This window comes from Eumetopias jubatus, unplaced genomic scaffold, assembly GCF_037043125.1.
Source record: "Eumetopias jubatus isolate StellerSeaLion01/CBP00866 unplaced genomic scaffold, mEumJub1_p1.0 scaffold_3, whole genome shotgun sequence".
In the NCBI taxonomy this organism is placed as follows: Eukaryota; Metazoa; Chordata; class Mammalia; order Carnivora; family Otariidae; genus Eumetopias; species Eumetopias jubatus.
This window is the reverse complement of record NW_028274809.1, coordinates 85,951,553-85,963,578: the sequence shown is the minus strand read 5'-3', so window position 1 is coordinate 85,963,578 and position 12,026 is coordinate 85,951,553. Positions and strand designations below refer to the sequence as shown.

The 12,026-nt window shown below is 35.8% G+C and overlaps 1 protein-coding gene across 3 annotated transcripts in view; it reads left to right on the top strand.

Moving 5' to 3' along the window:
• Positions 1–12,026, top strand: part of ARHGAP15 (Rho GTPase activating protein 15) — a 604,646-nt gene that overhangs the window by 343,817 nt on the left and 248,803 nt on the right. For all 3 annotated transcript variants that reach the window (XM_028123793.2, XM_088021728.1, XM_088021729.1), the window contains exon 9: positions 3,049–3,171. In XM_028123793.2, coding sequence (XP_027979594.1) covers positions 3,049–3,171 — 123 coding nt within the window. The remainder of the gene's footprint in view (positions 1–3,048; positions 3,172–12,026) is intronic.

Below are 12,026 nucleotides of genomic sequence, written 5' to 3'. Positions count from 1 at the left end.
ATTTGTATAGCCCACTGGAGTGAATGGGTAGGATGGCTCATAGCCAACAGCAGCTGCCCCCGGGGCTCAGGCTGCATTGTTCCTACTCAATTACCCTGAGTGCTGAGGGAATCTGTAACTACAACCCTATAACACTGGTATGCCAGTCGGCAATCTCTGGTCGACAGCAGTGGTTCCCAGCCTCTTCAAGTGATAGACCCATTGAGCCTCCTCCTATGATAGTAGTTGTACTTTTATAACCAATTCCTTTGCTATATAGATAGCAGTTAGATACTAGGTAGATGATAGATTAGATATATGTGTTTTCTCTCTCTCTCTATAATATATATACATAATATAAATGTAACATGTAAATATATATACTATTTATATATGCTATTTACTATTTACTATATATTATATATACTTTATACTGTCTATACTATATATATTATAGCAGATAGATACCAGATAAATGATAGATCAGATATCTATGTTTTAAATATAAAATATAATATAAATATATATATACAGTATTTACTATATACACCCACTATATATATATATATATAATTTGTAAAGAGATATATTATTAAAAGAATACTTTTTTCCTTTTTTTTTTTTTTTTGCTCTCACAGTTTCTTTACATTTTCTCAATGTGTGAGTAGACCTTCCATCACCACCAAATGAGAACTTAAACAGATCCTGTAACTTTTCAGTTTAAGGAAGTGATCCTCAACAGGGAGCAATTTCCCCTCCACCCCCGCCAAGGAGACATTTGGCAATGTCTAGCAACATTTTTGATTGTCATAATGAGGAGGGGGTCCTCCTGGCCTATTGTGAATAGAAGCCTGAAAGGTTTCTCAACATCGTACTTGTTCTGCACAGGACAGCCCCCTATTACAATAAAGAATTGTCTGGCTTACAATGTCAATAGTGCCAGGATTTAGAACCCTGCTTTAAGGTAATAGAAAATATTATGGTCCAGGTAACTGGCAAGTATTATCTCAATTCACTATTTAATAGTACCTAATCCCATGTGATAAACAAGACTCTGAACTTAATTTAAAACTAAAATTCCAGGGGTGCCTGTTGGCTCAGTCGGTTAAGCGTCTGCCTTCAGCTCAGGTCATGGTCCCAGGGTCCTGGGATGGAACACTACATCAGGCTCCCTGCTCAGGGGGAAGCCTGCTTCTTCCTCTCCTCCTCACTCATGCTCTCTCTTGCTGTCTCTGTCTCTCTCTCAAACAAATAAATTAAATTAAATTAAATTAAAACTCTACTCTTCAGCTAGCTGAGAGGAAGGCAAGATGTTTTCCTCTTTCTGTCCTTAGCTTTACACTTTACCCCAAATCCCCATCTTGCTAACATGTTCGCAACTACTTTGTGGTCAAAGCTAGGGGCAGGAGGATGCAAAATGTTCTTATTTGACCACCGTAAGGAGGTTTCTCACACTCTGGGCCAGGTAGACTTTTATAGCAGACATTTTCCTGGAGGCACTTTCGTGGGTTCTTTGGAGACCCCGTAAGGAACATTTGACTTCAAGTCCTTTAATTCAGGCAATTTATTTTCTTCCATTTGCACGTCTCTCCTGTCTCTCTTTTTTTTTTCTTCTGAGATCCTCAAAAGGGGCTAGGATGGTTCATGTTTAGCTCTCATACAACAATAACTTAGCAAATGTTTTATACCCCCTAGCTACTGAGCCCTTGATATTTTCTTTTTCACTTTCCATTCTTTCACCAATACTCCAATAAATAAGAATACCAGATAAAATTCTTATGAGACTGTTCCCATATCCAACCTTGACTTTGGACAAGTTACTTAACCTCTTTGTCTCAGCTTCTTCATCTCTAAAATGGGTAGAACTATTTTACATACCTCAAAAGATCATTGTGAGAGTTGATCCAACAAATATTGAGTGAACTTTTACACTGCATGCTAAACAATGTTTGAGGTATTGGGGAGACATTAGTGAACAACGTTCATACAAGTTTACAAAAATCCCTGCCCACAGGGAGCTTACATTGCAGTAGAATTAAGTTAATTCACGTTAGATGCTTAGGAAAGTATCAAGAATGTAGTAAGGTCTCAATATATTTTACATACATTATTGTTAACCCAATTGAATGATTGGTTTATTCTAAAATATGATTTGAGAGGAAAAGAGTCTCTACATACTTAAGAAAGTGCCCCCAATCCTCCCACTATGTCAACAATTGGGTTAAGAAAAGGAAGGGCCCTGTCGAGATCTATTTATCTTATAGAGACAATGAATTCTTACCAGTCACTAATAATAAGATACCTTGAATGTATTTAGACTCAATACTTAATGAAGGTCCAGACCTTAAGTGTTATGTTCATCATGGAATTCACAGCCTTTAGCGTGGAGCCTGATGATCAGTAAACATTCAGCTAATATTTGTTCAGGAATGAATTTGACACACACCTAAGTTTGAAGATAGAGCTTAGAATGGGAAGCTGAGGATAGGGGACCAGTGAAGATATGGAAAAAGTCTGAGGCAAATTTGTTTCAGAATTTTACCTAGAACTGGTGGTAATTTCACATCAATAAGAACATAAGAAGTATCTGCTTCAGAAAAAGAAATCACTTTGAGTTAACATAAAAAAGAAGATTGGCAAAATTATTTGGGCCAGCAGGATGTTTGAAAACGCCTGAATTACCTACAGGCAGTATAGAATCATAATTAGTTGAAATGAACAATTCTAAGAGTTTTTTCCTTTAATTTAGATGAATTTTTCTTTGACCTTAATTCTGTGTATGGATACAGATAGGTGTAATATGCAGATAAAGGTTATCAGGTTAAATCTGAGCAAATGAAAGTGAAAATAAATTGTGAGTATATAGAACTAACCACATTCTCATTGCACATTCATGTGGCAACAGAGGTAATATTTTCATACAGGAAAATTTTTACTCATACTCTGTCTAAACAGACAGGCTTGAGCTATTAATTCTGGTATTTCCATAACTACTGCTTTCTATTCGTATTTGAATAAAGTAATAATCATAAAGGAGAAACTTACCAAAATCTTTTTTTTAATCTCCAGTGTTCAGACTGCATCATAGTGCTTCCGATACAAGTGACAAAAACCGAGTTAAAAGCAGATTAAAGAAGTTTATCACCCGAAGACCTTCCCTGAAAACTCTGCAAGAAAAGGGACTTATTAAAGGTATAGGATGTTTTATACTTTTACTGTAACAGTGATAAATGAATATGCCTCTTTGTCCATAGCTATTCACCTCTATAGAAATATTAGGATATTTTATTCTTTTTAGGTTGCTTATTGAATGTTCTGCTCTACAACAAAGGAAACAAAACAAAACAAAACAAAACTGTTGTCCAGAAAACTAATCCTGAGAAAATAAAGGTTGCAGCACAGTATCATTGAAAACAATACCTAGTTTTGCCTTCAGTGGAGCTGGGCTCTGCCCCAGGGAGCAGAGGAAGGTATCCTAGTGGCCTATTAGAATGAACCCACGTCACCATGTGCCTGGACAATACAGGTGCACACCTAGCATGTGCACAAACTAGCGTCATGAAAATTTATGGATCCGGGAGCGGGGGAACTAAAAGCTCAATCTAAATTGAAATAAGTAGGTACTTTTGTAAATGTATCTAAAGTAAAGAACAAAATATTCTAGACTACCCTAGCCACCACAGTAGAAAAATATAGATTCTGGCACTAAGACTAATCAGAATTCAGACCTTGGTTCTACCACTCACTCATGTTGACATTGAACAAGTTATGACCTCTCTGAAGATCAGATATCTCATCTGTTAAATGGGGATACTTACACCCACTACTGAGAGGGCCATTGAGAGAAACATGAGATAATCCATGTAAAGCATTTAATAGAGTTTCTGGAACATAAGTATTCAATAAATGTTCTCTGCTCTTAATGCTATTATTATTCACTACCGTTATTTCTCTTACGGCGCCAAGGGGATGAGAAAGAATGAATGGATACGTAGAACCCATGATAAAGTAGATTTCTATAACTGGAAATCACTTATAAATTACACAGGTAAAATGCATTATTTTCCTAACAAGAAACCATTTGCATCAAGTCCATTGTTTTCCTTTTTTTTAATTTTCTAACGGATGGATATATCCTGAAAATTAAATATAAGACGAAATTTGAAAAAGGGCTAAGATACCCTTCTAAGATAAATTCTGAGAACAAAACTAAAAGACTGATCCTTATGGGAGTCAAAAGTTTATTTAATACCCAGTCATTTCTCAGGAACAGGGCAAAACGGATCTTAATATTTTCAGCAATACTTAGCAAAAGAATTATTTAGATGGGCTATAATAACTGTCTGACCTACCCATTTCAGTCCATTTTCAAGCAGGAGAACTTATCACAAGAATCATCTGGCATTTTGAACCAATTGTGGAAGGTGAAATTTTATGAAGCATGAACATACATATCACTAATGGTGGAAAATTCTTAGAATGTAAACATTTGGGGGTCGAACTAGCACTTGCTTTGAATCAGGCTTTCCTCAGACTTTTACACTGAAGATGTCCTTCCCAGGGCCACTGACAGTATTGGATCCTCTAGAGATTCAACTTCATATATAAGATACCAGTACCTTCAGTTCTGTCTGAGAATGCACCCCATCGGTTATCATTTTCTTTGAGAAGATTCTGTTGCAGGTTATTTGCCACTTTGGAAAAAATAGAAAACCAAATTAGTAACCCAAAAAATCCCAATTTGACATAAAGTCCAAATTTTTCATGACTATGGCAAAATGAAAAGGGTTTTAATTCAGTGGCAGGGTCTGGCCCCAATCAAAATGCTAAAGAATTCGCAACTACAGTGCTCCAGCAGTGGTCTCAGAAAGCAGTGGAGGGCCTGGATGCCTCATGCAGTTTTCACACTGACGTCATGGAACCACTGAACACACTCCGATGTGTACATTTCCTATCTTAGAGCTCCATTAAATTTCCACCATAGCTGACCAATGAGTCAGTATTCATTAGTAGGGCTATGGAAAATCTATGTGAAATTCTGATTTGATAAGCTTCCATTGTTGTCTTCAGTGGAATTTTCTTCCAAATACAGATCAAGTTATGCAAATATAATCACTTCTTGGGCTCCTTTCAGTTTTAACTGTGAATTTTTAAAAAGCGTTTACTGATTTTTTTTTTCTCTTCACTGAATAAAAAGCATTAAAACAATTTTTAAAAATACAAGCCCACTCAAATTTAGAACTTTAAGTCTATTTTCTCAGCATACTTAAGTCAAAGACTTGAAAAAAAGCAATGAAATCAGTGTTTTTGATCAGTTATGAAAATTATATAAAATCAGTGAATGATTAATGGTTAAATGGTTTCTCCAAGTAAAATGACTTAACTCTTTCAAGAAGAATTACTCAGAAAGAGAGAGAACAGTCTTTAAAATTGTCCTCAGGATACCTGTCCACAAGAATATATACCAAATTCTTTCAGCTGTCTTATCTGCTAGATCTGGAATAAAGTCCTTCACAACAAGGTTTCAGAAAGCTGGGGTGACGGTGTCTTAAAAGTGTGCTTCCTGTACCTCTGAAACAAATAATACATTATATGTTTTTTTTTAAAAAAAGAAAATAGTAGGAAGGGAAAAATGAAGGGGGGGAAATCGGAGGGGGAGACGAACCATGAGAGACAATGGACTCCAGGAAACAAACTGAGGGTTCTAGAAGGGAAGGGGGTGGGGGAATGGGTTAGCCTGGTGATGGGTATTAAAGAGGGCATGTATTGAACGGAGCACTGGGTGTTAGACGCAAACAATGAATCATGGAACACTACATCAAAAAAATAAATTAATTAAAAAATAAAAAGTGTGCTTCCTGACACCTGGGAGGGACTCTGTAGGGCCATAGCCCCCTTTCAAAGAATTTCTTACTCCTTTATGTAATGTTGCCAACAGTTGAGAGGTCTGAGCTTTGAATTCAGCCAGCCTTAGGAGCAGGAAGAGCTGTGCCTTCTTGACTTTATAATGCCCAGCAGAACAATATCCACAAAGTACTTTATGCAGAAAGAAAATTGTCCCAATACCACACTGTCTGGACAAAACAAACCCTTCCTTCAATATCTATTTTTTGGACTCATGGAGACCTGGCCAATATGTGATTTCATTGGCTGGAAGCTAGATCTGGAAACAGTCCCTTGATGGAGCTGCATCTTCTACTTTCTTTAATATGACTAATGAGAAGGGTACATTATAATGTCAAAAAAGGCCCAGATGATAGTTATGGATGATCACTCAATGGAAAGAAATCTTAATAGCTCAGGTGGGTGTAGGGTTCATTGCACCATGGCGTTGGTGGCTTCCGAAAAGGCTGCAATTTCTCCAGGTGCTTTCACATTTGCCAAGGGAGTGGCAAGTGCCTTTTAAATGTGAGTTTATTGCATTGAGCGTCTCATCAGAAATAAAACTCGAATCTGTTGAATATGTAAATGATAGGCAAGAGGGTATATTTTAGGGTGGTAGGTGTGTTTGTACATATTTTCTGCTTGGTTTTGGAACTGAAGTAACAGCTCTTTATAAAGTGTCAGCCAAACTACCTTATATAATCCTTCAAATAACAGCATTGACATCCAAGAATAGAAAACACTCAGCAATGCAATTTCTAGAAAGGATAACAATTATTTTTTTTTTTAGGAGCCACAAGTATCTCCTTATATAAAAATGATAGAATTAGAGAGGATTGTGTTTAGAAAGTAGTTTCTTTCATCTTCATGTGGATAAAATCATCATGGATGGTATTAGTAGAAATTGAAAGTAATGCTGTACTATTTTATTTTGTAATCACTATATTATAAAGGAAACAACCTGTTTAAAGACTCAGTATTATGCTTCCAGGATTTAGGATGAAAAGCAAGGCTTTCCTGCCTCATCCCAGTTTTGCTCCTTATGGGGCACCAGTTGGCACCATTTCTATTTGTAGAATAGTAGTTCTGGTGGTTGACTCCATAACTTAGGTTGCTATTATTTGGGGTAGAGGTCAGTTAGTTTTTATCAATATCTTCCTTATCTTTAAAGTCATAACGTCTTGACTTATCAAGCTTAGGTGTTATCTCAGATTTCTTTTACAACAGACGTGAATTTGACTCAATTAAACCAGACCTCACTTACCTGGCCCTATTCCTCCCCAAATACTCACATTCAAATAGAGCAGGTCTTGCTCTTTTCAACGGCTTTCTCTGGAACATCCAATATACTTAAATCTCTATTTACTGTTTTAGTAACCATGGGAAACTGCGACTTAGTGTCTCCATTGACGAGACAAGAAAGACAAGAAGTTTAGTGTCCTTTCCCCTCTCATGTCCTCTGCCTTTGCTATTGTAATTCCGACTTCTACATCATAAAAAAACTCATTATTTCATAGATTTCTATAATTATGACTCATTTATAGATTGATTCTAAAAGTTAAAAACCAAAACCAGCAATCGTACAAATACAATTATATAAGATTGCTTACTGCAGCTCCAAGTACTAGACTTCGTTCTCTGTTCTTATAATATGACCTCTGTGATCTGTAAAGAGGAATCCCCCTTGATCACGATGAAAAAGACTCTTTTCTTTTATATTTGAAGGTTGCTTTGGTACATTTATGCTGTTTCACCATCACAATCAGGTCCTCCATTTCCTCCCCACATTTTAGATCTAAATGTGAAGAAAATCAGGCAGCTTCATTTACTTTGTATTGATCATGTAAATATTATGGAATTGCTGACCAAGTCACGTGCCAGATTTGGATTAACATATCCATGGGTTCAATGTTATGACTTAATGGGCCACACAAATTACAATGTTCTTATTTTTTTAAGTTTTTGTTTTAATTTCAGTTAGTTAACATGCAGTTTTATATTAGTTTCAGGTGTACAATATAGAAATTCAGCCCTTCCATACATCGCCATGTCCTCATCACAAGTGCCCGCCTTAATCCCCATCACCTATTTCACCCATCCCTCCCTGCCCACCCCTCTGGTAACCATCAGTTTATTCTCTATAGGTAAGAATCTATTTCTTGGTTTGTCTCTCTTTCTCTCTCTCTTTATAATAGTCTTATTTTTTAAAGTTTATGCTTCATCACTTCCTTAAATCATGCTATTTTTTTAGTTTGATACATTTTTTGATTGTGAATTTCTCATACAGATACTAGTCCGTGACTCCTTGTTTCCCCACCACCCCCAGAATATCTTCTAAACTCCTTCGATCACCTTACTCCACTTTGGATTGGTTGCATTTCAGGTTTCACCTTTATCACCCTCTGATTCTCTTTTACTGAACTTCTCAATTGTATTCATTGTCTTCTGAATCCATGCTTTCTTTTTCTTGCTTTAATTCCTTCTATTACTATGTAACAGCCTCTGATAACTCATTTAGAAAGCATGAGAACTTGATTGCCTAAAAATATCTTCAGTATGTCCACATACTTGATCAATAGTGTAGCTGGTCATAAAATTCCATTGCTTCTAGAACACAGAGTTGCAGTTTTCATTCTTACTCGTTATTTTTAATATTTTTCTTTCAGAATCACTGGGATTTTTTGTCTTTATTTTGAGAGTCTGTAATCAAGATAATCTATATAGTTGGCAGAATTTAAAAACATTTATTCTGCTTAGCACTCAACTCAAAGAATTATGATTTTTTTCTCTTTATCACTATGTTGATAAGTTCCTCCCATCAGTTTTCTCTGGTTCTTCTTTTGGGATCTTTACGATAGGAATATTAGAGCATCAGGATTTATTTTTCTCATATTCTGGAGGAATTCTCAATTGAACTCCCCTTGTCTTTATTAATTTATTTTAACTTTAGCAATTATATTTTCAATTTACTAGTCTTTCTTATTCTCAATTTCTGTTTTTGCATATCCCACTTTCTCAAATGCCCTAAGGGTAGAAACTTTGTTGACCATGTTACTCCCAAACCTAATAGTGAGGATGGCACTTGGCAGTTAGCACTCAATAAATATTAATTAATTGAATAATTGGAAAAAAATAGAAAATAAATTATGTCTTTTTCTAACTTATCCACGGATATAAATAAAAATTTGTTATTGTTGTTTGAACTTTCTTTTTATTTTTGATTTTAAGATGTTCTCTCCTGCTCTTTAAATCAGCAATTTTATCTAGGTACACTTGTCTCATTCTACTTCTATCATATTAGTGACTTAGCCCAAATGTCTGGTGGGCAATGGTGGTTCATTCTTATTACAAAATAAGGCTCCACAAAGACTAGCTAAAGCTCTGCGTACATGGGTAGAGCTTGTTAGTAATATGGTTTGCCATAGGGTGACGTGTAAGGACTCCCACACCTGCCTCAAACACCAAATATTTCCAAAGGATACAGAATGCCTTATATACTCTCGATAAACTTAATCAATCTTTACAGATGTTTGTGATGATAGAAACATTTTCACTCCATTTTACAATTCAGACAATTGAGTTTATTTGAAAGTACAGCAGCTTTAGAATTTGACTAAGCTAGGTTTAAAGCTGGATTCTGTCTTTTACCAGCTATATAACTTAATATTTGGTCACTGACTTTTTTATCTATGAAATTCACATTGTAAAATTTAAATGAGATGAAATTTGGAAGAATTTTATACAGTACCCAGCTTATCTTAATTATTTAGCAATTTTCTTCCTTCCATCTTTCTTTCTTTCTTTTCATCTTCTGTTGCTTCCCTTTTTTCCCTCTTCTTTCCTTTCTTAGGTTTATGCAGCAAATTATGATCGAGATGGCCCTGGGACACCATTTTCTCAAGTATTCCTTTAAAATTTGGGAAAGCAATCCTGGCAAGTGTCAAGGAAAGGCAGTAGTAACTTGCTTACTTCAAGGCAAGTGCATAGATAATTTATGGTTGGCTCATATTTATCTTTTTGGTAATTTTCATCATGGTACTCTTTATACATAAATGGGCATGAGCTAATTTTCTTTTCTAGCTACACCCACTTACACAGTGTCATCTAATTGCTGGAACATTTAAGTAATTACCCGCACAGACACAACTAATTGTTTAAGGTTTCCATCACATGAGAAAATAATGTCTTTGAAATTATAGTACTTTTATAAAATATGTCAATTATATCAAGAAGTAAAGAGAGATTTGCCATTCAAATTGCAGATACAAGTTATCAGCCCTAAACTTTCAACAGTCATCTTTATGAATAGCAAAATCATTGCGTTAAGAGGAAAGTATTTTTAAAATGATTTGTTAGAACTAATATATGACAGAGTAAGCTACCTGCCACATCGTCAATTTAAGCAAAACATTTATGAGCAACACTACAATATACCTTTGGGTCTAGATACACTCCAATTTTGCCACTTTATCAGTGTTAGTCTGAGAATAATTGTATTTGAATTTATATACTGGGGCATGGGTCTATCATTGCTTGGGCCTGAAATACTCCCACAACTTCCACAATATGCACTAATGTGCTTAAAAATATCTTGTAAATCTTCTTTTCTTTAAACTTCTTTATGGTTCATAATTGAACTGTGACCCTTACGTGTGAGCTATGTCATGATTTAATATTAACCAAAATTAATAGCCAACCTTAAGCTTCTTTATCTTGGCCTACAAGCTTCCTGGTTCCTTTGCATTTACAGTTCTCAGGCAGTTTCTGTTATTTAGAGGCTCTTGGGAGCAAATGTGTTGGTAATAGAGTACCACATAGCTAGCTTTTGTTCAATAATAAAATATAGGTCACCGTGAGAGATGGCAAATGTTGAGAAAAAAGTGCACCTGGGTAGCAGGTTAAGCCCATGTCTTTTAAAAGCCCGTTATTCAGGGAGGAAATGATCCAGGTCGTAGGAGATATTAAAAGCAGAATAACTCTGGGGCAACAAGAGAAAAATGAGGTCCAGAAATGGGAGCGAATTAGGTAAGGGGAAAAAGAATGAGCCAGAATAATAAGTTGGTTTGTCTGTAGCTCAAGAACTTCCTTTTTTATGGAGAGAGATCTTTTACAAAGGCATTAGTTAGAATATAATGTTGGAGATGATGACTTATATATAACTGATTTTTAATATCCACAAAATGTTTTTATCAATAATTTCCCAATGTAATCCACTATATTTTGTGCATTTGTATATTATAATAATGCTAATAATAATAAAATTCTCCTTTTACCTTTCTTTAAATTATATTTCTTTCCCTTTGAGTCAAACCCTCAAAATCTTTCCCATTTTTTTTTTTTAAGTAAGAGAAAACACCAAATAGTATCAGGCTTCAGCCCTAAAACTGACTGGTTGCCTAATAATAGCCATGCTAAGTGCTGGGAATATAAGATGAATATGACCCAATTGATTCAAAACCACCCATTTTAGCATTTTGTTTTTAGCCAATGGTCTCTAAAACCCATATTAATTCTTCCTATGGCTGTAGATGCTGTTTTTATTTATTCCATGGACTATCTACCCTTAAAAGAATGCCCAGAGTTTTGGCCTACCCTATGAGGTTAGTCTAATCCTGGTGCCAGTTCGAAATACTGGCTTTAAGCCTTCCGTTTTGAGGACTGACACATTTCCATAAAATAAGAAGAAATAGAGCGTGAAGACCAACAAGGAAACAGTAACAAATACATATGGGTTTTCTTTCATTAGAAAGGGGATCTACACCATGTTTTGGGCATACTCTGTGCTTTAACTCGTGTGTATGTGTGTGTGTATGTGTGTGTGTGTGTACAGATTGTAGAAAAGATACAAAATCTCCCCTTCCATCCCTGACACTGCACCAGCCAAAGTTTATATGTTCTTGGAAGCATATCCTCAACTCTTTGCAGATGACCAAAAATCAAGCTAATGTGCTATTCCCTTCTTGTGTCAGGAGGCTGCTTCCCTCTGGAGAGGGGGTCTGTGACCATTTCAGTCCTCTAATCACACCCTAAATCTCCCCTCCATGAAACCACCTGAAGAGAAGAAAAAGATGCAGGGCATCAGTGTTCACAAGCATCCCTCTTTTTAAAGGTTAGCATTTATTATTGATACCCCGCTGTTCTCCAGCAGGTGTTCTCATACTACA